Here is a 27904-nt window from a genome sequence, read left to right on the forward strand (position 1 = left end):
GAGGGGGGAGAAAGGAGAAGAAGGGGAGAGAAGAGAGAAAATAAAAAAATGCCTCGTAAGAAGGCAGATGGTCGGGACGGTGGTGGGGTGAGAGGGGAGAAAAAGAAAGGAAGGGGTGTTAGAAAGAGGGAGAGGGACTTCAGCGACGATGAGGAACTGGAGCTGGAAAACCCGGGCAAGAAAATGGGCAAAGCCGCTTTGCAGACGGTCAACGAGCCCGAGGAAACCAAGGAAAAAATAGTAAGTAAGCAAACTTTTTTTTGTTTTTTAGGGGTGGGGGCTTGTTGGTGAGGGGGGGGGGTTAAAAAAAACTTCACAAATCTCCATTTACATAGCAGCTTTTTCTATCTATGTAAATATAATAATATATAAAGGGAGAGAAACACTCGTCTCTTTAAACAGTCTTTTGTTATAAATATATAAATTAAATTCTAAAAAAAGTACCTCAGGTTAATTTTTTTTGTCTTTGCGTTTCTTTTTTTTTCTCTCTCCCCTAGAATATAATTAACGGCAATTTTCATCAAAGTATTCCTATCTATCTGTCTTTTTTAAAAAAACTTTTATATATTTTTGGGGGGGAAGTGAAGACAGAGGAGGAAGAGGAGAGGAGGGTTTTTTTTTAAAAAAAGGGGCGGCTTTTGAAGGCGAGAGGCCCCGGGATGAAGGCTCGGCCCGACCCGGGGAGGAAGAGCGTTTCAACCCGGATACAACCCCCCCCCCCCCCCCGGGCCCGGCCTGGCACTGCCCACTCACCCCGGGACTCGCACCACACACACAGAGCGCAGTGACTTATGTTTTGTCATGTCTCTCGGTTTAAAATTTTAATTGAATTCGTGTGTAAAAAAAATTATGACTAATAACTAATCAGGTGTGAAGCCGGCCGGCTCTTGTTCCCGGGGACAGAGAGATGTGTACACACACAGACAGACACACATATGCACACACACGGCATTAAAGCCGATAAAAAAACAATAAAATAAAATGTTAAATTATTTTCATTGATACCATTTTTATTTATTTTTATTTATCCTCTTTCTCTCTGTTTGTGCTGGTCTCCTCTTTCTCCCCGCACCACCCCCATGGGGACCGCTGTGGTCCGGGCTTGTGTCTCTTGTTCGTGGCGGCCGGGGCCCGTGTGGGGGTGAGGGGAGGGTTGTGAGTGAGGCCTACCGTGCCGGCCGGCCCGGGCCAGCCTGCCCTCCCGCTAAAGTTATAACTTTTATTTGTTTTAACATCGAATTATTATACAATAATAATCATTTGTTTGATATATTTCTTTCTCGCTCGGCGGCCCCACCCGGAGAGTGTGTGTGGGGGTGGGGTGTGAGGCCGACGACTGCTGCTCTTTGTCTCTCCCCTTCCCCCCACCCCCTTCCCATCGGGTCACTGAGGCCGGGTCGCCCCTCCCCACTCCTCCAGGCCCGACTCTCAGGCTTTACCGGCCGCGCTAGGCCGCGGTGAGGGTTGCGGGACACACAGAGAGAGAGAGCTGGGCGCGGCCTGTTTGCCAGGCTGGGCCGCCGACCCTTCCCCCCACCTGCCCTGGGGGAGGAAGATCTCCCGACCGCGGCGACATTTTTTACTACACGAACCGCCCTGAGCGAGCCGTGGCCTCGCATGGGCGCCCGCGCCCGAATGCGGCGTTAAAGACTGTTCTCAAGGCCGCTTTACCTCATGGTTTGCGGGTTACAGGCGACCGGGAGCCGCCGGTTACATTTTGCGAGAGAATTTTTTAAAAATTTGATTATTATTTGTTGTCCGTTTAACTTCAATTTCCCGCCACTTTGCCTCCCTCCCCCCACAGTGTTCAATGCGCAGGCGCGGCCTCAGTCCGCCCCCGTGGCTGTCATTACCTCGCCGGGAGGCGGGGCCGCCGCTGAGTGACAGACAGACAGACAGGCAGTGAGTGCAGTGTGTGTGGGGCTTTGTGTTGTAAGCCATGCATCCTTTTTAATTAATCTGGTCTTTCTCAATGCCAGTCCTTTTTTTCTCTCTCTCTCCCCCCCCTCCCTTCTCCCCGGGTGCCGTGCCTTCTCATGCCAGTCGTTTGAACAAGAAAGAGACCGATTTATAATCCTTTTTGCATTTGCATTTTCATAGCACCTCCAGCACTCCCCTTGTACTTCAAATAAAGCGAGTGAAAAGAGTTGGGACGTGCCGGGGCCATCCTCAGTGTCAGTAGTTGTTGTAGTTAGTGTCTTGGAGTGTTCCACAGTTATCTTGTTGATTGTAGTGATTTTTTTTCATATGGGTGGTTTTCTTGAGGTTCCCCTAAACGGCCATGAAGTGAATTTTTATTAGGGGGACCCTTTCGCCAGGACCTTGTGAGAAACTCTTCAAATGTTATGTGACCTTTAATGCTCCCTGAACAAATAGCCGGGGATGCATTTTAAGGTCTTATCTTAATGACACCCTATAGCACTTCACTCGAGCATCAGCCTGGACTGAACTCAGGATTTGAAGTGGTGCTTCAACCCACAACCTTTGGTCCCTCGGAAAGCCAGCGATTTCCAATGCTTTATTTCTTTTCGTTTCTTTGCTTCTTTTTAAAATTGCTTTTTATTTCCCTGTCAATTGAAATCTAACGAGTAAGGTACGCTGGACCATTATTCCTCTATAGTCTTAAGTGCCCTGAGATGCTACTCTGCGCAGAGAATGTTACATAACTGCAAGTTGATGTAGTCCAAATCTCCTCCAAACTAAAATGAAGTTTGACCCTGTTTATGAAAAACCTGCCAGCGCAGATTGGCTACAGGGTTTGACTCTTAACATTCTATATTAGATAAAGTTTTATTGTTTATTGTCAGCACTTTGGATTCAAGTGGGTATTGCCATTTTAAACAAGTGTTACTCCTGTCCCTTCTCTTGCGCCCCCCCCCTTTTTTATATATAAGCCTTGGCTTACATTTCCTTCTCAGACAAATTCACTACGTTTCTAATTAAACTCTTTTTATAAAGTTCTTTGAGAGATGATTTCCCCGGTGGGCCCATCAGTTAAGAATTGAGGAAATAAGCTTCATATTGGGTTTATGACCGAGACGAAGAATCCCCTTTTGGGGAGAGTGATAAGAATCTGGCACATAGTCCTAGAAAACCACCCATGAGGTCAATTGAAGTAGTTTAAGTGAGTATAAAACATTAAGGACACGTGGGTGGGGGGGCAGCACACAGGGCATGGAATCGCCTGGGGCGGAAGGAGAGGGTAGTATAAATCTGGGATTCCCTTCCCCCAAAAGGCTGCTGATACTGGGTCAATTGGAATTTTCAAAACTAAAATAATCAATATTTGTTAGGTAAGGATATCAAGAGATATGGAGAAAGGGCAAGTAAATGGATTTCATGTGCAGATAAACCATAGGCTTGAGGGACTGACTAGCCTACTCATGTTGCGCTGATTTCCATACATTTGTTTCATTTACTGGAAAGGTGCTGTGTAAATGTAACCTGTTGCCTCACACTGTTTCTCCAGTTGGTACTTTAGAGATAGAGAAATGCTTTCCTACAACAACTACTTGCATTTAAATAGTGCCTTCACATAGGGTAGACTCGGGAGTGCTTAACGGTGGTGAAGCACAACACTGAGCAGGAGGGATGTGACCTTCAGCATGGTCAAAGAGGTCTTCAGGCATGATCTGAAATTGGGGAAGAAGGGGGCAAGGTGAAGGGATTGAGGGAGAGTGCTAGAGTTTGGGAGCAGAGTGGCTGAAAGCATTGTAGTGGAGGAGATGAGGGACAAGCAGAAGGCCGGAGCCAGCCGAGCGGAGGTAGTGGGTTATAATAATAATAATAATCCTTGCATTTGATATAGCGCTTTTCACGTCGGGAGGACGTCCCAAAGCGCTTCACAGAACACACTGTAAAGTGAATTGACTGTATATTTGTGGGCGAACGCGGCAGCCAATTGCGCACAGCAATGTCCCACAAACAGTCGTAGATTGAAAATGACCAATTTTTTTATTATTGTTTTGGAGGGATTATTATTGGCAGGTCGAAGAGGTCAGGAGTTGCCAGCGTGTGAAGGAACCTACATTTGTAGAGTGTGAAGATCCTAAAAGTCGATCTGTTCTGTGATAGAGAGCCAGTGGAGCTTGGCTAGGACTGGAGTGATGGGGGTACAGTTTAGAGTACGTGAGGATATGGGTGGCGAAGTTTTGAATTAGTTGGATTTTGTGGATAGTGGAGCTGGGGAGACCTTTCTCCCTCCATAAAGATTCTCTCGCTCTTTGCAGTCGGCACTTCAGCCTTTGAGAATTGAGAGCAAAGGTCAAGCTGTGTTGAGCATTTGACTTGTCCAAAAGAGCCACAATAGTTTCAAATGCCTGGCAACTGTTTCTTTAAATATTTCTTTATATAGATATTGCAGTCGATTTTGCAGAACTGCTACAGAGCAACTATGCAGGAGTAATGTGACCTGCTATTAAGTGCCAGAAATGCACATCCACGACACAGAGGAAGGCATTCACATTCCAGTGTAAATCATTTTTTATATAAAGGAGCAGCAGGCATGCAGATATGTAAAGGAGATGAATTAAAAAGTCCAGTTAACTGTTGAATTTCAGTCCCAGCTTTAATTCGTAGCAGAGACATTAAAATGTGTCCCGTCTGCCTGTTCAGGTGGATGTTCAGAAGCTTCTCTCGATGTCCTGGCCATCAATTCCCCCAGGTTAATTGCTCATTTGTAGGACTTGCTGGATACAAAACAGCTACTGCTGTGTTTGCCTTACTTGACTGCACTTGACACTATTTGTGTAATGCTTCGAGATGATGTTTCAATGATAAGGTCCTTTTTTTTTAGGAAACTTTTTTTCTCAAACTCTGGAGAAGCTGCTTCATCCTGCAAGTCTCCAAACAGTAAAGCTTGGAGCCTGTACTCTTTTTCCCCCCCACCCCCCACACAAAATACTTCACAGTATATCCTGTGAAGCATTTTGAGACTTCTCGACGACTTGATAAAGTGTTATATCACATGCAAAGTGTATTATTGTGATACCTAGTCTGTACCTAGTCAGAGATGGAAAGAGAGATATGAGGCTTATAGATGGATTGTGTAAAGAAAATCATCTGTAAATTCATGTTTTGCAAGTCCTGTCTGATTGCTTCTCTTGGCCATGGTGTATGGGGAGTGTATGGGACACTTTTGGAGTATAGTTGACTTTAGAATTTCCATATGCTGATCCTCACTTCCCTCCAAAAGTCTTGTGTCATCTCTTCCAGCCATATAGCGAGCTCTCCTTTATTTGACTCCAGTCCACTGCTTGTTCCTCCCTCCATCCACTCCAGTCCACCCCTCCCTCCATCGGTAGCTGAGCCTTCGACTCTCTCCCAAACTCCCTTCCCTTTACCTCTCTGCCTTTGAAAGCTTCTTTTAATCAGCACCCCCAAATTGCATTTTCTTTACTTAGATGTTTACCACATCCGAACCCATCATCCTTCAGCTCTTCGACACTAACCTGTGTGAAGAGTGCTGTATAAATGCAAGTTTTCATTGTTGTCACAAAGCTATTTGAGATGTTCATCCCACATAAAAACTGCAAGTTCTTGAAGTCTTATTGGAGCAGCAAACTGAGGCTTAGTTCCCTCTCCCTATTCGCTGTGAGAATATTGAGGGTTTGTGGAGGCAGCTGAATGGGGACTGAGGTCAAACCCACAAACTCCCAAGGACATAACTATTGTGCCCAGGCATGAACTTCGCTAAATAGTTATTTACTGATTTTTTTTGTGTGGCAACTTCCCATCCTGTATTTATGTTTGCACAATACAAATTTACATTTCTATAGTGCCTTTCATTTTGGGGGAGGAATGGGAATGCACAATTGAGTCTTTCAGTTAAATAGTGATCTAGCACAGAAACAAGCCACTCGGCCCGACTTATCCATGCTGGTGTTTATACGCCACACAGGCCTCCCTCCACCCATCCCATTCCCCTCTCTTGCCTTCTCCCTCATGTATCATCAATATATCTCTTAAATTCACTTCAACCACAGCTTCCTGCAGTGAGTTCTACATTCTCAACACCCTCTGTGTGAAGAACGTCCTCCTAAAATCCCTGTTAGCTCTGTTAAGCACTCCAGGACCTACCCCACGTGAAGGGCGCTATATAAATGCTTGTTACTCGCTAGCTTATATTTATTTATACCCTTGAGTCCTTGATCAGCCAACAAGTGGAAGCAACCGATAAACATTGAACCTAAGGAATCCCCCTACCCACCCAGAGCTCTGGCCTTGGTATCTACTTTTCCAGGGCGTCATATTTGTTTGATGGATGCTGGTTAATCAGCTGATGGGAGTAGAATTTGAATGTTGAGGTTTGTGTTCTGACTATATTTTTCTCCTTCTGAAGACCAAAGATAATTTGGGCTATGATACCTTGAGCACCAAGCACCATCTCCCTTTGCATCTCCCAGCTATTGTAGCTTTTCTTGTATGAGCCTACACGAGATAACTGTTCTCGCACGAACTCCAGGTGTGTACGTTTTCTTGCTAACATTGAGAGAGGGAACCTAAGGCAGCAAGAATCCAGGCAATCGCGTCCCTGGGGTTTGGCTCTGGGACTGAACCTCAAGGCAGCGTGACAAGAGGTCACTGTTTAAGGGGCGTGACACCAGGAAGAATTAACATCTGGAATGAGTTATCACGAAGGGGGGTTGAGGATGGGAATCTGGGCTCATTTAAGAAATTGCTTGATGCCATAATGGGAAGATGGTAGGGCTGGTAGTCTGGAACAATGTGATCAAATGGGCTTGTGATTTGAGATATCAGTGGAGCTCAATTTTTGGAGTGGGCAGTTATAATAATCCTTGCATTTGATATAGCGCAGTATCATGTCTTCAAGACATCTCAAAGCACTGTAAAGTGAATTGTGTGAGCAAAACTCAGCAGCCAATTGTCAGTTGGATTTCAACTGAGTCACTGAAGAGAGGTTAAACGTTTATCAGCATGGAGGGGAGATGGTTTGTCTTGACTGATTTGATTGGATTCTTTGAAAAATGTATTCAAAAATATGAACAAAGAAGATATATAGATGCTTATTTGGACATTAGGAAGGAGTTCATTAAGGTGCCAAATAAGAGACTTTGGGCCCAAATTAAGACATGCAGATTGAGGATGATGGTAATAATAAAATGATTAAAGGACAATGCAGGAAAGTGGGAATTGAGGGATATTTTTCCAATTGATGATGATTGGCGTGCCTGAGGGATCAGTTAGAACTTTGCTTGTGCACACACTCTATACAGGTCTCTAGGTTCCACATTATAGACAGGTGATGGAGAGGTGATATAAGACCTTTGTTAGATAAAGCTGAAGATGTGCAGCTTTGGGCACGAGCAACAATGCCAGTACAGATGTAATGAAATATGTAGTGTTTGAATAGTTTTTGTCTGTTTTTAATATTCCAAAAAATTCACTTCCTCCTTTGTGTCTGCTTGTCTCAGTTAGTATAACACTTGCTTATGGGTCAATAGACTGGTCCACGTCACGATTTGAGATGAATCCAGGCTGAGGTTCAGAGCAATACTAGGGGGAGAGCTGCATTTGTGAAGGTGCTGTCCTTCCGAAGAGATATTAAAACTGAGATTCCGGGTGCTGTCTTCCCATTGAGAACCTAGATATCCTGTTTCACTGTATGAAAAGCAAAGGGAGTTTCTCCTGGTATCCTGACCAACATTACCATGGCTATCTGTGAGACTTTGTATACAAAATGTGTTTACCTGCAAATCAAGTCAATACCTGGATAACAAAGTGCTTTGGGATGTTTGATGTAATAAGTAACTGTATCATGCAATTTTCTTTCTGCTCTCCCGCAGAAACTGGAGGGGTCCAAGTTCAAAGGTCAACTGCTCATTTGCGGAGCAACAAACTGGGATTTGATTGGTCGAAAAGAGGTTCCTAAGCAACAAGGTAGGCCTGTACACTTCCTCAAAGATGCGTATCAAATTCTCCAGATCGTTTCCTGATTAACTTCACCTGACCAATACTGGATATCTTTAATTAACATCAGAATGCAGCAGAGCCAAGCACCTTAACGCTCCCAGGGGTATGGCAGCCAACCTGCTTTACTTTTCCGACTTCTCAATCTGTGCCACTCTTTCAAATAAGAGTTTCGCCCACAAATATGCAGTGAAGTCTGTTATCGTGTGAAGCTGTTTGAGATGTCTAGACGACGTGATAAGGCGCTGTATCAAATGTAAGGATTATTGTAAATATGATGACCAAAAGATGAAATCGTGTAAAGCCCGGGGAATAACAAAATGAAACCAAAGAGTTTATCTGTGCTGGTAGACGTTAAACTGCTGACTTAAATTGGATAACTTGTATTGGCTAAGCATTGCTCATAAGATGCGTTGTAATGAATGCAGTGTAATCAAAAGCTCTCTCTCGAGTTAAGATTTACAGCCTCCTACGCCAGGCTATTCTGGGGTTTATGACCATTGTCATGAAATTCATGTTGTGCAGATCTTTGGAAAACAGTCTTAATTTGGAAGTAGAAACCAAAAAAAGCCCTCCGGAAAATCAGCTTCCAAGTGACAACTGAATTTCTAAAATTCCATGTGGTATTAAACTGTAAGATAGCAGTTTTAAGACTAAGAACCTGAGGATTTCCAGCCTCCAGTATGTTGTAAAGCTGACTTGGCAGATATTTGAAGCTCGGCAGCTATTTTCGGTGTTCTGTTTTGTCCTTTTGGATTTTCTTTCTGAATTAGGCCTGTGAATTGGGCCAAACTAGGTTACATCGTCCCCTCCCACCCGGCAGAGGGAGCGATGTAACCTAGTTTGTTACCACTTTTTGACTACTCGCTTGGCTGTGGGCGGGGAGCGATGCAAAAGTGTCAACTTCCTGGCTCTGTGTCGCAGCTTGTCTCCACATTCCCGTTCCTAAGATCTGATCTGGTGTAGTAGGAGAAGAGGAGTGAGCAAACTGATTGAGCTGCTGTTACATTTGTGAATATTAGTAGCCAGTGTCTGCTCTTGCGGTCTCCACTGACCAGACATCGGCAATGGAATAGTGAGCACAGTCCTCCGTGTGCTACCAGTGGTCTCTGGAGGCTGCTGCTCCAATTCTCCTCTTGTTTTTTTCGGGGGGGGATCTCCAGCAGCTGCCCTAGAGTTAAACCATCAGTCATTCTCTCGCCTTTGTGTATCAGCCTGGCATAGTGGTAGCATTCTCTCTTCTGAATCAAATCCTGGGCTCAAATCACACATCAGGACTTGAGCTCACATAGTCTAAACTTACGCTCCAATGCAGTGCTGGGGATGTTGTATTGTCAGAAGTGACGTCCTTCAGATAAGATGTTAAACTGAGTTCCCGTCTGCTTGTTCAGGTGGATGTTAATTCCACCTCGCTAAATCCATCTCGCTATTCAAAAAGAGAAGCGAGTTTCTCTATCCCGGTGTTCTTATCAGCAATCCCCCCAAATAAAATTGGTCACTTATTCAGTGGCTGTTTGTGGGACACTTATGTGCAATTGGCTGCCATATTTTATCCACAAAATACGCAGTCAGTCCACTTTACACTATGTGCTGTGAAGCATTTTGAGACATCTTGTGGATGTCATCCGCAGACATGGGGTACTTTTCCACATGAATGCAGACGACACCCAACTCTATTTTTCCACCTCTTTGCGACCCCGAGTCCCCTGATGTTCTGTCAGCTGCCTGTCAGATCTCAGGGGCTGGATGAGCGCAAACTTCCTTCAGCTGAATGTTGACAAGACGGAAGCCATACTCTTTGGCTCTCGTCAACGTCTAAAATCTCATGGCTCTCACCTCCTCCACTTACCTGACCTCCCCCTAAAACTCTCCGAACCATTACGCAACCTCGGCCTCAGGTTCAACCCTCAATTATCCTTCCTCCCCACATCCGGTCCCTCACCAGCACCACTTTCTTCCACCTCCGAAGCATCGCCTGTCTCTGCCAACACCTCTCCCCAAAAGCCGCTGAAACCCTGGTCCATGCCTTTGTCACCTCTCGGCTGGACTACTCTAATGCTCTCACTCGCACCAAACTTCGCTCCCCAATCACCCCTGGCCAGACTGCACTGGCTGCCTATCCCAGAGAGGATCGATTTCAAGATCCTCACACTTGTATTCAATTCCCTGCACTCCTCTGCGCCCCCTGACCTCTCTGATCTCCTCTCTCCTCAGCACAGTACCCGTTGCCTTCGTTCCTCCGGGTCTGGCCTCCTCCTTGTCCTCCACTCCACCCTCGGCGGCCGTGCCTTCAGCCACTGTGCCCTGAGGCTCTGGAACTACCTTCCTCACTCCCTTCGTCTTGCTCCCTCTCTTCCCATTTTCAGGTCTCTGCTGAAGACCTTTCTTTTAACATAACATGTAGGAGCAGGAGTAGGCCATTTGGCCCTTCGAGTCTGCCCCGCCATTCAATCATGGCTGATCTTCTAATCTAACTCCAGCTAATAACCTAGCCCTGCCTTATCCCCATATCCCTTAATCCCTTTTGCAATAAGAAATCTATCGTATCTCAGTCTTGAATATGTTCAAGGTCTCAGCCTCAACAGCCTTTTGGGGTAGTGAGTTCGACCGTGCCTTTGGTCACCTTCCTCCCCCTCCCCTTGGCCTGATCCCGGGATCCGTTACTGTAATGCGCTCTGAGACGCCGTCCGGCGTGGAGGGCGCTATATAAATCCAAGTTGTTGTTGTTAATGTGATAAGGCGCTATATCAATATTATTATCAGATAGTTCTGGGTTCACACTCCCATGTCAGGACTTCAGCTCACAGTCTAGGCTGATACGCAGCACTGGGGGGTAAGCTGCATTGTCGGAAGTGCCAGTCGTTAGACATTTAACAGTTATTGTCTACCTGCTCTGGCGGACGTTAAAGATTGCACGACTTAGTTAAGAAAGAGAAGGGAGTTTCTCCTGGTGTTCTGGCCAACAATCTTGCAGATATAATTGGTCATTCAGTTCATGGCTAAATATGGGACTTTACTGTATCACTGGACAGCGATTCCCTGTGAAGTGCTAATGCTTTAAGCATTAGAGGTGCTGTATCACATGTGAGGATTCTCAATAATGATCTCTTTTGTTTCAGCGGCATACCGTAACCTGGGTCAGAATCTGTGGGGCCCGAACCGGTATGGCTCACTGTCTGGAGTTCGAGTCCGGACTGTCACCTCGGGGTCATGTGCTGCCCACAGCCTCATCATCACCACAGAGGGCAAGCTCTGGAGCTGGGGTGAGTGGCTAGAACACATTGGGTTGGCTTGCAGTTACCAGAGGTTGACTTCCTAGCAAACAGCAGCTCCCGTTATCCTCGGTTTCCCTTTGAATTGAGCCATATACAAGGTTCAAAAACGCAGGTTCCATGGTGGTGGGGGTGGAATGAAGTTCTTATGATTCAGGAGGACTGCTGCTATTCACCAAAGGAAACAGAATGATGATCTCATCAACAACATCGCATTAGTTGTTAGGACGGTGGAGGAATTTGACTTGAATATAACCTAATACACCACCCATTTTCTCCTGGTCTCCCTTCCCTCGACCCCCACCACACACACTTCCCTCAGGATGTGCATACATATAAATTTTATAACGCCTGATAATAATCTTTCAAATAAAATTGGTCACTTCAATCCATGACTATTTATGGGACACTGCTGTGCACAATTGGCTGCCGCATTTCGCCCATAAATATACAGTCAATCCACTTTACAGTCTATTCTGTGAAGCGCTTTGAGATGTCTAGAAGATGTGAAAAAGCGCTATATCAAATGCAAGGATATTATATCTAAAAGAATGTTTGGAGTTTATAAATCAAGAGTGTGACTGGTATTGGTACTTAATTTTGGAATTGTTTTCTGTCTGAGCAACTGACTGAAGGTGTGTTGTGTGTGAGATGAGGAGCCTTGCTTGCTCTGTGTGCCTCTCGCCCGCTGTAGCAACCATTTTGCAGTAACCACAATGGACGTTTGCCTGACTATTTTTTGCTCTGAATCTTCTGTGTCCCTCAGGTCGAGGGGAGAAAGGTCAGCTAGGACACGGAGATACCAAGAGAGGGGAAGTACCCAAACTCATTGAGGCTCTCAAAGACCAAGCTATCGTGGCAGCAGCCTGCGGCCGTAACCACAGTCTCTGCCTTACAGGTAACAACAATTTGTCCTAGAGAATCTGTAGAATGATGAACTTTGTTAGTTCTGGGAACATTCCGTTCCTTTAATGTTCGACATAAACATTGGTGTTTCAGAATGTATGATCTCAGCCACGGGAACGGAATCACTCCCGTTAAAGGTGTACCTGAAATGCTAGAGTTCCAGGTCTCTGACTGACCCTGTGTGCCTAAGCAGATATGTTGGTTGGTGTGCTTTCTTCGGGTTATGCTGCACTCTCTTCTAATACTGTTAGATTCTAACTTTTTTTCTTGTGTTTAGAAACTGGAACCGTGTTTGCCTTTGGAGAGAACAAAATGGGGCAGCTGGGCCTCGGAAACCAGACTGAGGCAGAACCGTGCCCGGCACAGGTAAGGCATCCAGAGTGCCATTGTTCCTTCTCTCCCATTGATGGTAACCATCCCGGGCATTGACCCATTCCTGTACATTGACCCATTTAAATTCCCATTCCTGTACAGCTCCTTCCATGCCACCTTAAGGCAGATGTCCATTCACCAACAATAAATCACATTTGTACAACGACGTTTACCTCAGGAGGATGGTCTCAAGACACTGGAGAGTCGGATCTACATCCGAGCTGGTGGTGGGAATCAGGAGGGGTGGAGGGCAGGGAGGGTAGTGGTAGGAGGGTGACCGAAGGCACGTTTGAAGAGGTGGATCTTGAGACGGTCTGCCCACCAATGGTGAAACGATAGCTGAGAGGTGTTGCATGGAGCCTGTGTTTCCAGGGCTTGGAATCCACCTTGATTGTTTTGTAGAGAGGTAAGCAGCTGCTGGTCAGGCCCTATACCCCTTTTGTACCTGCTTTGTAGGTAGGGATGGGCGTCAAAGCCTTTGGGTGCAGATGGTGGCAATCTCTCGCATTTCAGCTGGAGTCACTGGGGGGTAAAAGGGCAGAATAGGAAAGGATATGAGATGCTGGCACAAGCCTTTTATAGACCTGATCTATGTTAAAATGGAGGAATATATATACAGGCAGCTCGGGGAACCTCATAAGAAGAAGAATGTGGAATTCAAATGGATATTTTTAATTTGCATATTGCCGTGGCGGGGAAGAGCAGTACAACAACTATGTGCATTTATATAGTGCCCTTCACATGGGGTAGTGTCCCGGAGCACTTAGCAGAGTCTGACCCTGAGCCAGGGGGAGAGGGAAGGTACAAATAGAAAAGGGAATGGCTTTCTAAAACAGCATGTCCTAGTAGCGACCAGGGAGCTGGCCTTGCTCAACTCCGTTACCAGTAATGATCCAGAAATAGTTACTTGCGGTGGTAAGGGAGAGCCTCTTAGGAATATTGACCACAATGTGATTTAATTCAATCTCAGGTTTCAAATGAGGATCAGAAACTAGGATAAGTTTTGTACTTAAAACAGGATCAGTTCTGGAAGAGAAGGCAAAACGCTGCAGATGCTAGAAATCTGAAATCAAAAGAAGTTGTTGGAAACACTCAGAAGGTCAGGCAGCATCTATGGAGAGAGGAAAGTGAGTTAACGTTTAAGGTCAATGATCTTTCGTCAGTTCTGACTTGCTGAGTGTTTCCAGCGACTTCTGTTTTTATTTCAACTCTGAAGAAGGAAGGAATTAACCAGAATGAGGGTGGCAGGAAATGAATTGACAAACGGTGTAATCTATATAAAGAGGACATTTGTACAGACCCAAACCGTTGATTAGCCCTGAAAGGCAACAGTTATGCTTCTGGTCTGGAGCAAACCTCGTCAAATCAATCGGTTACCATTGGATTAAACAAAAGAGGGAGAAAAAGAGGCCTGTGAGGCAGAAACAGACAGCATCTGTAGAGATCCCTTTATGCTTTAAGGATAATAAAAATTAATGTACAACCAGTAGTAGGGATTCAAGAAGTATGAAAGGGCCCTGGGGAAAGGGACATGGTGTATGGTTATTGTAGTAGGTTTGAAGTGAATGGATTTGAGACCTAAATAAAGTGTATAACGCACCAGTACTTCGGAATATTTCTTATTACATGGTATCAGAACTTGGACTAGAAAAGACTGAGGTTGGAAATGGACACACTTTAGTTGTGCTGTGCGGATGTTTCGTGGAGGTCACAATGTGTCTTTAAGAAGCCCTTCAGTGGCTTGTGTGAAGCTGACTGGGCGGAAGTGTGTTATCAATGCTACATCAGTCAGTCAGTGTTTTAAATGGGAAATCTCTACTCTTATCACAGTTGCAACTATGATTCACAATGTAAAACTTTTGGTTGAGGGCATCCTTCATCCTGAACAAATCTTCAGTGCTCAGCTGGTCTAGATAAGCCAGGAAGTGCTTATCCAGTGACCTTGGCCATCGTGTGTGTGTTTGGTGGGTGGGGGAGTCGTTAACAAAATACTGAGTATTCTACTTCTAAATATCTGAATCCTGAAATTTGAGTGTTGACAGTGGAGGCTCTGTCTTCTCTTAATGTTTGATTATGCACAACGCTGTGCTATTAAAAAATGCGTTTGTCTACAAGATACCCAGTCACTACACGTTATACGCTGTATCTATCCTGTGAAGCGCTCTGCGACATCCTCCTGAAACGAAAGGTGCTGTGTCAAATGTTAAGGATTAATCAGTTGATCCTTTAATTGTCTTTTTTTCAGATTATGTACAACGGCCAGCCCATTGTGAAAATCGCCTGTGGGGCAGAGTTCAGCATGATCGTCGACTGCAAAGGCAACTTGTATTCTTTTGGCCACCCGGAGTACGGGCAGCTCGGTAGGTTTGCCTCCTTCAACTCTGTGGCCAACAACAAATGACATTTGTATAGCGCCTTTCAAGTCAGGAGGATGTTCCAAGGCGCTGGACATCCAGTCAGGGATCCACACCCGAGCTGGTGGTTGGGATTAGGAGGTGGGGGATAGGAGGGTGACTGAAGGCACGGTCGAAGAGGAGGGTCTTGAAGGAGGCAAAGGAGAAGGGTGAGCGTGCAGAGAGCATGTGATACACAGGAAACGACCATTAGTGAGTGGGAGGCCAGTTGCCTGACAAACCTTTGTAAATAATAATGATCCTTGCGTTCAATATAGAGCCTTATCATGTCTTCTAGACATCTCAAAACGCTTCACAGAATATATTGTAAAGTGAATTGTATATTTTGGGGGCGAAACGCGGCGGCAGCGTCCCACAAACAGTCATGGATTGAGTGAACAAATTATTATTTTTTAAAAATTATCTTGGAAATACCTGTTTATACTAGCTTTTGACTTATTTAATTAAACATGACCGGTAACTGGTCGGACACCAAGCAAGAGGGGGCGAGCATAGACCTGATTTAAGAGGTAGGTTTTAAGATGGGACTTGGAAGGCAGATAAAGAGGGAGTGAGGGCAAGGAATTCCAGAGGTTAGTGGTATAGGATCTAAAAGCTCAGCCACTGAATGTTGCAGATAGGGCAGGGGACATAGAACAAACATTTTTATACCTCCTCATTTGCTTGTTATATCTTTAGTTTGAAGGGTAATGATTTTGTGTGCGTGCAGGCTTGACAGTATTTTTTGAACACAGTAAAGTGTTGTGAAGTGAATGATTGATTTTTTTTTTGTGTATATAAAGGTCCCGTCTGCCTGTTCAGATGGGTGTTATAGATCCTGCGGTGCTATTTAAAGAGTTGTTCACTTACAGTGTCCTGGCCAACAATCCCTCAGATAAAATTGGTCACTCACTGGCTGTTTGTAACATTGCTGTGTGCAACTGGCTGCTATGTTGGCCCACAATATACAGTCAGAACCACTTTACATTAAGTATATCCTGTGAAGCACTTTAAGATGTTTTGCTACATCAAATTCTATTATTAATAAACAAATGTCAATTTGGCTCAGCCAGTCATACCTTTGGAAGGTTGAGGGTTGAAGCTTCTTGTTTAATCTTGGACTCGACATCTACCCTGAGGCAAATGACGGTTTGGCAGAGATATTGAATGAATCAAGGAGGAAGTAAATAGATATTTACCAGGGGTATTAATAGGAGTGTGGGGGGAAAGGGGCAGGTAAAGGACTGAATGTGCTGGTTATTGAAAGAGCAATCCAGACACAATGGGTCAAATGTCCTCCAATTCCAGTGCAGCTCTAGACAAGTGCTTTGCATTGTTGGAGGTACCCAATCTAAATGTTCACCTGAACAGGTCTTCGAACGATGTGTTAAATCAAAGTCCTTTCTGCCTGTTCAGATGGGTATTTAGATCTTGTGGCACTGTTGGGAATAGAGAAGGGAGTTTCTCCCAATATTGTGGCCGACAGTCCTCCAGATTCACCTTGTGACTGTTTGCGGGATGTTGCTGTGTCCAAAATCGCTGGCAAAATTAGCTATAAATGCAGTCGCTGTACTTGACACCTTTACCCGTGTAAATGCGTTGAGCCGTTTTGATGTGAGGAGGCTCTTTAGACTTTGTGCGAAAGGGTTTGTCGCAGTTAACTTGTGAGAGTTTTTGATGGGGGAGGGGTGGATGGAACCTGCAGCTGGCGTTTCGAGCTCCCTGAAGTTCTCCCCTCCAAGAACGATTTGAGATTAAGGCCAAGTTCCAGCTAACGTCATGATCTGTGGAATTGATCCTGTTTTAGATCAATAATCCTGTGTTAGCAGTTTATTGCTCTGTAAATGACTACTTGTGATTAGCAAACACTCCGCTGGCACTGGTTCTGAAAGGCGAACATCACATTTTTTAAAAAAAAAGAGAATACTAATCGCAATGTAAGCTTTGGAGATTCTATAGCCAGCTTCGCATGTGAGCTGTGTGGGATTAAGGACATGGGATACATTAGCCGGACGTGCTGTCTATCCATTCCCTGATCTGCTCTGTGAAGGTTTGTAAGCTTAGAGTAAGACTTGCTTTGAGTGAGATTCCTGCTGCTACTGGGTGCAGTTTGCTGTTTCGTGGCTTATTGTGAAGGATTAACATTAATGAAGTGTCTGAAGATTTTTAAATATTTAATTATAATAATAATAATCCTTGCATTTGATATAGCGCTCTTCACGTCGGGAGGATGTCCCAAAGCGCTTCACAGAATACACTGTAAAGTGAATTGACTGTATATTTTGTGGGCGAACGCAGCAGCCAATTGCGCACAGCAATGTCCCACAAACAGTTGTAGATTGAAAATGACCAATTTTATTATTGTTTTTGGTTTTGGAGGGATTATTATTAGGCTCTGTGTGGAGTAAGGAAACAAAATATTTACAAAATAATAACCTGGTTTCAATGTTTGGTTTACAATATCAATGAAAATAGTTGCTTTAGTTTATGATTAGTGACACGTGCTGGTGGGCACGTGTTAAAGTAGCCCAGGGCTGTTAGTGCCTCGTGTTTTCAAGCGCTCTGGGACACTACCCTGGCATCTTTAGTGTCCACCAGAAAGCAGGTAGATGGGACCTCAGTTTAACATCTCATCTGAAAGCCCGCATCATCCAACAATGCAGCTTTGATCCAATTTGACCATAAAAATATAATAATCCTAACATTTTATATAAGATGCTTTCACGTCAAAAATGATTCTCAAAGTGCTGCACAGAGTACACTTTGTGGAGTCCTGTAGCTCAGTGGTTAGAGCACTCACTTTGCAAGTGAGAGACCCGAGTTCAATTCCTGGCAGAGGGCGAAACCTTGGGCAAGTTTCCTTACTCCACACAGAGCCTAATAATAATCCCTCCAACACCAAAACAATAATAATCCACGACTGTTTGTGGGACATTGCTGTGCGCAATTGGCTGCCGCGTTCGCCCACAAATATACAGTCAATTCACTTTACAGTGTGTTCTGTGAAGCGCTTTGGGACGTCCTCCCGACGTGAAAAGCGCTATATCAAATGCAAGTATTATTATTATTATTTATTACTATAGTGGAGTGACGTTTTGTATTTTGTATGCAAAAATCCAGAAGCCAATTTGTACACGGCAATTCTCGTTAATTGAAGTGTCAGCTTAGACATCTTAGTATGATTCCAAGTCCCAACGTGGGGCGTGAACCTACTATCTCTGAGGCAAGAGTGCTACCACTGAGCCAGGCTGACACATTGTGGGTGGGCAGTGGGTGAATTAGCTTGAACTAATTTACAGCCGCAGTAACTCAGTTGCTGTGAGGTGCCCACTCAGCAATTGGTCCCTATTAGTGCTCATCCATGAGTTGTCAAGAATAGAGAAACAAACTGTTTAAAGCTGCTGAATATGTGGGTTTGAGAGCCCTGTCAACATAATCCTACATGTCAGCCAAATGAAATGAGTTTGGAAGTTGATTAATTTCACAAATGTGATGTTTCTAGTTTGAATTATGAAGAAAGCAGACATAAACAGGTTAAGCGATTTTGGGGGTAAACTATGGCAGGTGGGGCCAGAGAAGCAAATGAGAAGTAACACCTTATGCTGGACATCGGAATGGGAATGTATCCTAAATAAGGAAAATTAAGTGGGGTGGAGGGGGATTGATGGAGTCTGGGATTTACAGGCAAATGCAAAATAACAGGAAAGTAAAAGCAGGTAGGGATGGGAGAATAAAATGGAAAAAATCAAATAAAACGAAGAGCAACAAAAAAAAAATATTTTTTTAAAAACGCACACAACAAAAAGAAAGTTTAAAAATTAGTGGAGTTTGTGCAAAAATATTTAAAAATTAAATGAATACTTGCAACAGTCGTTGTCCCGGTTCTGTTGTTACCGTTCATGTGGTCTGGAGGGAAGTGTACGCATGTCAAGGAGGGGCTGAACATGCTATAGACCATTGTGCAGGTGAGTGCTGTGCAGCAGACTGTCGCGCAAGCCCACTTTAAAAGTAGAAATTCAGATTTTTGCCACCAAAGTTTAAATGCATAAACTGGCTATTACCATTGAACACTGTAAATGTAATAAAAATAAATAAAATGACATACAACAAAAAAAATTAGGTCACTCAATCCACAACTGTTGCGGGACACTGCTGTGCGCAATTAGCTGCCGCATTTCACATGCAAATATACAGTCAATTCACTTTACTGTATATTCCGTGAAGCGCTTTGAGTCATCTCGAAGACGTGATAAGGCGCCATGTTAAATGCAGGTATTATTATTTTCAGTGGGTTAAACAAGAAATTTCCCACAAAATAAGATTGGCTCTAATTGGAAGGATCTGTTATAGCCCAGTGAGCTGGTGGGATAGGCTGGAGTGACTAATGGCTGCCTCTTGTGTTAATATTCTCTGACCTTCCTGACCGGCCTCCACAGAGGGCATTCACTGCACATTGTTCATCGCTCACCGCTCCACATGGATCGTCCTGTTCAAGCCAGAGCTGTTTAAAAAGAACAAAAGGTGCATTTGTACCAGCAAATTTGAAGTTTTGCTCCTGGTCAACCTTAGCCTGTTTGTGGGCTTTCTGTTGTGTCTGCTACTTCTGCTGAGAGTGCTAACAAGGCTAAAGTACTGAGGTGCGCTTTCCTGACAGACTAACATCAGTGGTTGGGCATCTCTCACTAGTCTTGTCATCTATTAGGACACAACTCGGACGGCAAGTTCATTGCTCGGGCCCAGAGGATCGAGTTTGATTGTGAGGTGGTGCCGCGGCGAGTAGCCATCTTCTTGGAGAAGACAAAGGACGGTCAGATCTTACCTGTGCCCAATGTGGTGGTCCGCGAGGTGGCCTGTGGAGCAAATCACACGGTACAGCCAACAGCAAATATTGTGTGCTGCAATTTTCCCAACTTACAATGTCCAATTGAACAAGGTGTTCATTTGTCGTGCATGCGTGTGCTGGGCCATGCGTATGTGTGGCTGGGATGTGTGTATGTGCTGAGCTGTGTGCATGTGTGTGTCAACTTGTGGCTTGGTCGTGTGTGTGCAAGTGTTGCTGGGCAGTGTGTATATGTATGCACACTTGGCCGGTGTGTGCCCATGCGTATGGGTTGTGTAAATTGAGTAAGCTTGATGTGTCCCTCCACAGCTCTGTCAATGTCTGAATACAGTGAAGCTAAAGTACTGGGATGCGCTGTCCTGACAGGCTAAGGTCATGTGTGGGGTTGGGGTTTCTGTACACATCAGTCTCCCAAGCAACCAAAACAAATTAGTGAAGATCATTGTATAGAAGTTACGGCATCGACCTGCAGTGGAGGCTAGAATCTGGAACACAATGATTTCCTTGTGTCCCCAGATTGCTCTGGATTCTCAGAAGCGAGTATTCACCTGGGGCTTTGGGGGGTACGGGCGCCTGGGACACACGGAGCAGAAGGATGAGATGGTGCCGCGTCTGGTCAAGCTCTTTGACTTCCCTGGACGAGGAGCTGCTCAGATCTATGCTGGAAACACGTGCTCCTTTGCAGTGAACGAAATGGGTCAGTAATGACTGAATGTCGTTATACGGTATTGCAGACCTCTCAATTTTCTATACTGTATACAGTGTTTGACATCTCAGCGCCTTGGGATATCCTCCCGATTTGCGATGGTAAGCGGGATTTCTTTGTAGATGAGCTGGCTCCAAGGTGACATGTTTAGCAACTGAATGTCGGAATCGAACCAGTCCTCTCTGGTGGTCTCTGTTCCTGAGCCAGGTAGGTCTGCAGTACTCCATGTTGCTGCTGATGACAGCAATAATAATAATAATCCTTGCATTTGTTATAGCGCTTTTCACGTCGGGAGGACGTCCCAAAGCGCTTCACAGAACACACTGTAAAGTGACTGTATATTTGTGGGCGAACGCGGCAGCCAATTGCGCACAGCAATGTCCCGCAAACAGTCGTAGATTAAAAATGACCAATTTATTATTGTATTTGGTTTGGGAGGGATTATTATTAGGCTCTGTGTGGAGTAAGGAAACTTGCCCAAGGTTTCGCCCTGGGATTGAACTCGGGTCTCTCGCTTGCAAAGCGAGTGCTCTAACCACTGAGCTACAGGACTCCAGCCAGTAGAGCCAGCCTGGCTCATTGGCAGGACAGACCAGTCACTGGGGGCAGAGCAAGTTATGTGGTTTTAGCTGATTAGACTCGAGTAGTTATCTCTGGGGTCCCCAAGCCTTCTGCTTAATACTCACAGGAATTGAGGAAATGGGGTGCCTTCCCCTCCCCAAGGAGAGACTGCCCATTCTCTTCCCACTTCTAAGTGGCCTATGTGGAACTCTATTTGAGATACTCTTGAGCATGGTGATGGGTTGTTTGCATGTATCATACACAAAACTTTCAAAAACCTATTTTTTAAAGAAAACGCAGAAGCTGATGATGAGTTTTCTCCTCAAACTAGGACTTTGCTTCTCCCATGGTGACCTGCGCAGCAATCAGCATCTCCTGCCCTGTGCTAAAGTACCACAACAACTTGCAAGTACAAGTGTCCCCTCAGTCCTGCGTAGCATTGGGGATCTATAGGAACAGGAGTAGGCCATTCAGCCCCTCAAGCCTGTTCTGCCATTCTGTCATGGCTGATCTGTACTTCCAAGTCCAATTACCCGCCCTTGCCCCATAGTCCTTGATACCCTGACTTAACAAATATTTATCCACCTCATTCTTGAAAACTTGAATGGATCCAGCAACCACAGCCCTTTAAGGGAGAGAGTTCCAGATTTCCACTAACCCTTTGGGTGAAAAAAATGGATTTGTATTTTAAAGTATGTAACCTTGACAGCAGTTTGATAAGCACACAGTCAGTCCTGCGTGCTGTGCTGTGTGTTTGCTGGTCAGTAACTGTGCCCTTCTTCCAGGTGGCTTGTTTTTCTGGGGAGCGACAAACACCTCCCGGGACTCCACCATGTATCCCAAGGTGGTGCAGGACCTGTGTGGGTGGAAGATCAGGAGCCTGTCTAGTGGGTGAGTGGGGATGATGTGGGAGGGGGATGCCTATGGGTGGAGGGGGAGTGCCCGTGACGGGGGAGGGTGGAATTGTTGAGTCAGAAAGTTCTGGCCTCGTATCTGGACTTTAAGTTCCCAGTGCAGGCCTGTGGGAGTCTGTTGGAGCTGCCATCCTTCAGATAAGACATTGAACAGAGGGCCTGATGGGGCCTGTTTTAGTGAATGATTAAGATCCTTTGACACAATAGGAAGAGAAAGGGGAATTTCTCCAAGCGTCTTGGCCAACATTCCTCCTGTTAAATTGGTTGATCATCTCGTGGCTGTTTGTGGGACATTGATACGTGTGACATGAACTACTATTGAAGAACATTGCTATTGTTTATTTTCTGGCTAGGAAAAGCAGCATCATTGTGGCTGCAGATGAAAGCACAATCGCTTGGGGCCCATCACCTACCTTTGGGGAACTGGTAAGCAACAGAGAACTGTTTATAACGGGCAGAGAGGCGTGGTGTTACAGCACAGAATCTAGCCATGCAGCAACCCTACCCAAGGGTATCAATTTATACAAATGAAAAGAGTGAACATGATAGTGTGGGTAACTCCTCTGGTGAAGGGATCATTTACAAGGGCAGAGCCTTCAAATCAGAGCCAAGGTCAGAACTGAGGTTAGGTCAGGAATTGTTTCCTCACATAAAGTATTATGAGATGTGGAACGCTCTGCCCAAGAAACTAGAGGTGGGATTAATGGGGGATGTTTAAAAGACAGAGGTTAAAAGGATGGGATTGGGATTAAAAGGTTTATAAACTTGTGGAACTGGCTTGATGAGTGTCAACTGGCTGCTGCATTTCACCCACAAAATACAGTCAATCCACTTTACAGTATGTCCTGTGAAGTGCTTTGATATGTCTCAATGACGTGATAATGTGTACATATACAAAATGATCAATGATCTTCCCGTTCACAGGGCTATGGAGATAATAAACCCAAATCCTCCACCACAGCACAAGAGATCAAGACCCTGGATGGAGTTTATGTGGAACAGGTGAGAGAGAGAAGCTGTTCCCATTTCTTCAGTCTGGAGACTGTACATGCATCAGCTTGGTGTAGCAGTCATGCTCATCTTGGAGTTGGGAGGTTGTGGATTCAAGCTGTGTGTGTTCTTACCATTAAACATAGGCTTGTTCTTGCTTTAAATTTTATAAAGATCCCATGATTTTATTAGGACAGACAGAGGTGTTTCTGCCAGTGTTCTGGCCAGCAATACTCTAGATAATTAGTCATTTTCACAGGTGAGGTATAGTGACTGTTGTGTGCAAATTGGCTTCCTGATTTGCCCACAAATGCACGTTGTCCCACAAATAGTCTTTTTTAATCTGGGGGATTATTGGCCGGGATAGAGTGCCATCGATCTTTTACGTGCACCTGAACAGACAGACAGGACCTCAGGTTTAACATCTCACCCAAAGGATGACACCTCCATCAATGTTGCTTCCCTGCTGTATATCCTGTGAAATGCTTAGGCATGTCTCAAAGCCGTGATAAACCCCTATATCAAGGATTATTATTATTACATGGGGGATGGGTGGGGTTGATGACGTCAGGCTACCTGCCGTTTGGAATTGGGGCTGGCCAGTGACTGGTTTGGAGGCTGAGAGTTTTTGTCCGTTCCCCCACAGGTCGCTATGGGCCACGCTCACTCACTGATGATCGCGAGGGACGAGAGCGATGCCGAAAAGGAGAGGATTAAGAAGGTGCCGGAATATAACCCTCGAATCATCTGACCCAGCCACACCCGAGCCGAGCAACCAACCACAATGAAAGCTTCACTTGAACGAAAGGCAGCTGAGGTTTACGGTGCACTGGCTGGAGTGGGAGGAGGGTGGGGTGGAAGAGAGAGAGAGAGAAATCAACTAACCAATATCCTATACTGACCGACAGCAAATAGAGAAAAGAAAAAAATTCCCAATTCACGCAAAATGCTAAAGTACTTGATGTAACTGAACTGGTCGCTGCGACAGATCATTTAAAGTGACTGGAGTATCAGTGCACTCGGATGTTTGAATTTACTACGACTTCCTGTTCACATGCCTCTTCAACCTCTCCTTTCCCCCCAACACAATCTCCATCCCTTCCCCCCCCCCCCCACACACACACAATTCTGCGCAGTTCATTGTATCAGCGGTGGCCACTTACCACTAAACGTTTTGCCTTTGATTATGTTACAAGGGCCACCCGGGCATTTGTGTTCGGCTCTCCCGCGCCTGAATAATCCACGGCATTAAACCCCTTGCTGTACCGACTGGTCGGCCTGCCGCTGGTGTTAACGGGGATATTTTGATCAGTCGTATTTCTGCACCTCGCTGAAATAAAACTCTCGCTTAGACGATCTTCATGGGGGGGGGAGGAACGGGTGGTGTTGGGAGAGCAGAGCCCCAAAGCCAGCAGGCAGACTCCACTTTGTACTGGCTTCTTTGTAAACCCACCATAAAAACCCAGCTCATTTAACGCGATACCAGAGTGCCGGAGCCGGCTGTCTATAGAGCAGGGCTGGTGGCGGGACTGATGTTTAATTATTCCCAGGATCCTGGGTTCATACGTGTTTGATTTCTCCTCTCCTGCGTCCCGTTGAGCTGGGCATTCGCTAGTCGATGATTTATGGCACGATTTAAAACTGCCTCTGTAGGTAAAGCTTTTCTTCCCTCCTCAGGGTCTCCCCCTGCCCCCCCCCACCCCATTACACACATGCACGTCCTCTCCTCTTGGTGTGTTGGCAATAAAGAGTGTTAGCCTTGGGGTAAACGGGTGGCCTGTTTCAGGCAATTGAACTTCAGCTCCGATTGTGTTATTAAACCAAACTGCTGTTGTAAAGGTTTGAAAACATGAGTTGCTTTTTCCAACATAGTCATCTTAGTCCAAGATGTTCTTTACAATTAATCAGCTGGTAAATGGATTCTCCCCTTGTTCCCCCGAGACCAAGGGCAGCTCTGTGTGAGTCTGTAGATACATTGAAGACTGAGTTGAGGTGTTATCTGTGCTCTGGTGTGTGAGTAGTGGTACATTTCTATTGCTGATATGCATCCAGCCACTTCTGATTTCTCAACGAGCTTTCTATTTGGGGTAGGGAGGTGGGTTGGTTTTGTTTAATCTGGATCAAAGTGATCGCTCATCTTTTCTCTGAACGGGGGATTCCAGACTCACAAGGATAACGTGTCATGTGTGGGCAGGCCAGGGCTCAAACTACTAGTAAACCTACTGCTGGTGGTGTCTTGTCAGCCCAAATAGTGTCTTGATGGTTGGATGGACAGAGCTTTGGGACCTGCTGCTCTACACAAATAGCAGCGAGGGCTTTGAAGCTCTTTAGTGGCTAGAAACTGGGGCTGTGAAATTGGATGATTGATGTTAAAGTTGATATTTCTAGGAGACACTTTCAGTGACTATGACCCATCTCTTTCTCTCCACTTTTCCCCACAAGGCAGCTTCAAATTCTGTGCAGTGTAAACCTCTAGCTTGGCTGTTTACTATCCAGAGTGACCATTGGGGGATCTTCAGTGAAAGGATGTCAGGGTTCAGGGTGGGGGCAGAGAGTACAGAGTGGTTCGGGTACAAGTTTAACGAGTTCTGATACAAGTCATCGATTTGCTGCTGAGCTGCACAGTGAAGGGACTGAGATTGGTGTGGAGGGAGAGGGCCACATGAGTGAGTCAGGGCAGGATAGGCTTGTGCAGGTGATGTTAGCAGAGAGAGAGAGAAAGCAGCGCTGTTGGAAATGTGCAATGGTCCTGCTGAGAAGGTTGCTAAAAGTTTGCACATCGCTGTTTTTAAAGAATCTGAAGACTTTGGAAGCAGTACAAACTGCTAGTGCCCAGGTCTGTCGTGACTAAAATGTACACAAGCCCCAATTTCAAGTTTGTGCTCACAAAATTGCACTTTATCATCATTACATTTGATCTTTGTCTTTTTTTCCTCCAATGACACCCACACCAAAAAAAATTGAGTTATCCCAGAATTCGGCCATTTTCTAATTCTGTCGCTGTGGCAAGTCTGAGGCTTAAAATTCCACTCAGTTTCAGCTTGTGAGGCCATTTTTGTCTACATATTTTGACAAGGTGGGGAAATCGCTTCAAATTCAAATTGGAAGCTGGCTACAGGATGGGGGGGGAAAGGGGAGCAAACTGGCTCCCAAATTCAGGCTGGTTGAAGAATCTTCCACAATTCTGCACCACCTTAAACTTTCAATTAAGCCACAATGTCTTGCAGGTAAGACTAGGTGGAATTTCTGGCCTGCAGCAGGCATTGGGTTTGTCTTGTGGCTGTGATGAGCTGAGCTGCTGCACTGGGAGCTGAGATTGTCTGGGGAGGTGGGGTATCCTATTCATTGGAGAGGAGTTGGTGGGAGGAGAGAGGAACCCTATCCTTGTGACCCTCTGCTTTGTTCTTCCTGTTACTCTATTACTCGGGAGTACACAAAAATATTAATACTGGATGTACTGGGGTGGATGGCTGTCTTTTTTTGGAATGGTCTTAAGACCAGCCTAGTGGATTCCTAGAAATGGACCATTAAAGCACCATTGTGCTGGTTTAGTTGTACAGACAGACGCTTTACCACTGAGATAGCAGTGTAAGCACTGCTCTCCCCCACCACCCGTACAGCGCAGAATCTTTCAACGTCTAGTTTGGTAGTTGATGTGTCTCTCCCGGTTTCGCCGAGCTGTTTGGATGTGGTGACCATCCTTTGTTGCTCTTTGAGACTGGAACAGATTGTTGTTTCTTGCTTTCCAGCTGATACGATCGCAGTGGGTGGGCTTGTGAGCTTTGTTTAATTTTAATATTTTGTGTGTGTGGGGAGGGGGGGGGTGATGAGCCCCTTTCAAACATAGTTTAGTGTCCGCGCGTGTCCTGCAATCTGCGTGCGTATTGCTGTCTCTTGCTCAAGTTGAGTGCTTTTCACTTGCATGCAGGTTGTGGACCTTTTTTTGTCTTGGGGTGTGAGGAAGGGTGACAGTATTGAGAGGCACTGTTCTGTTTCCATAGTGACAAGCTCCCATTTCCTCTTTGGGGGCTTAGGGCCTTTTATGAAGTTTTCAACTTTTTTTTGTTGTTTTGCAAAGATCCCAGAATAAGGAGAGAGAGTGACCAGATAGTTGAGACCTTACTATACACGCAAATCGGGGAAGTCTCAAAAATGTTTCACAGTATTTACTGTTGTGTAGAGACTTTTGGAGGGAGGTGAAATGGCAGCCATTCTTCTCATGGCAAGGTGTACGACCGGCTGTGAAGCGCATGACCAACCAACTTTGACGTGGAAGAGTTGTGGCTGGGATATCTGACCTAACGTGTTCCTTTTTCCCAGGGGAGACTAAAATTTCAAAAAAAATTTCCTCTGAAAAATAAATTCCCATTGTGATTGACTGGTGTCTGGAAGGCTGCATTTTCTCTCCATGCACAGAGACAGACCTTAAAGAAAATAACACGAGACAAAAAGATTTACAGAATCAAATGTGACTGGTTTAACTCTTGAGGTGGAAGTAAGCTGCTTGCTTTGTTTAGTAACACGAGGGGAGGGGGTAAGCTTTCTGGTAATGGGCACGAGTGACCAATCTGTTGTTGGTATTAAAATTTAGGTGATTTTTAGCCATTTAGCTGCCTGTTCAGTGCTGTAAACTTTTTTTTACTTTTGTATTTCTTGCAATAAAATTATTGAATACTATTGTGCTGTTTTCTGTTCACTGGGAGCTCTTGTGGGGTTTAAGACAAATGATCCTTAAGTTTTGCCCTCAAAATATAGTCACTTTACAGTGTATTCTGTGAAGGACTTTGAGATGTCTCAAAGAATGTGATAAGGTGCTATCATATACAAGTATTATTACATAACTGATTCTTAGAGATTGAATGCTGGGCACTGTACCAACACATTAAACAAACAACAAGCGATATATAGTATCCCAGAGTACTTGACACTGGTGTGAGCTGGGAGGTGACAGTGAGGACGGTCTATAAGGTGTAAACTGAAGATGTGGGAAGGAGGGGCCAGGTCATATTGAGCCTGTGTCT

The 27904-nt window shown here is 45.1% G+C and overlaps 1 protein-coding gene across 1 annotated transcript; it reads left to right on the forward strand.

The window, feature by feature from the left end:
• rcc2 (regulator of chromosome condensation 2) lies at positions 1–27560 on the forward strand. Its single transcript, XM_007897753.2, has 12 exons — positions 1–240; positions 7806–7899; positions 11049–11192; positions 11968–12099; positions 12385–12473; positions 14725–14839; positions 19575–19741; positions 20229–20409; positions 21765–21870; positions 22247–22319; positions 22818–22895; positions 23530–27560. Exons 1-12 carry the CDS (start codon positions 49–51, stop codon positions 23632–23634), a joined length of 1476 nt encoding a protein of 491 aa, XP_007895944.1. The 5' UTR covers positions 1–48; the 3' UTR covers positions 23635–27560.
• The last annotated feature ends 344 nt before the right edge of the window (positions 27561–27904 follow it).

This window comes from Callorhinchus milii, unplaced genomic scaffold, assembly GCF_018977255.1.
Source record: "Callorhinchus milii isolate IMCB2004 unplaced genomic scaffold, IMCB_Cmil_1.0 Scaffold24, whole genome shotgun sequence".
Lineage (NCBI taxonomy): Eukaryota > Metazoa > Chordata > Chondrichthyes > Chimaeriformes > Callorhinchidae > Callorhinchus > Callorhinchus milii.

Coding starts and splice junctions, on each gene's coding strand:
- rcc2 (XM_007897753.2), top strand. CDS start 49: ATGCCTCGTAAGAAGGCAGATGGTCGGGACGGTGGTGGGGTGAGAGGG. Junction 241..7,805: donor AGGAAACCAAGGAAAAAATA/GTAAGTAAGCAA, acceptor GCTCTCCCGCAG/AAACTGGAGGGGTCCAAGTT. Junction 21,871..22,246: donor ATCAGGAGCCTGTCTAGTGG/GTGAGTGGGGAT, acceptor TTTTCTGGCTAG/GAAAAGCAGCATCATTGTGG.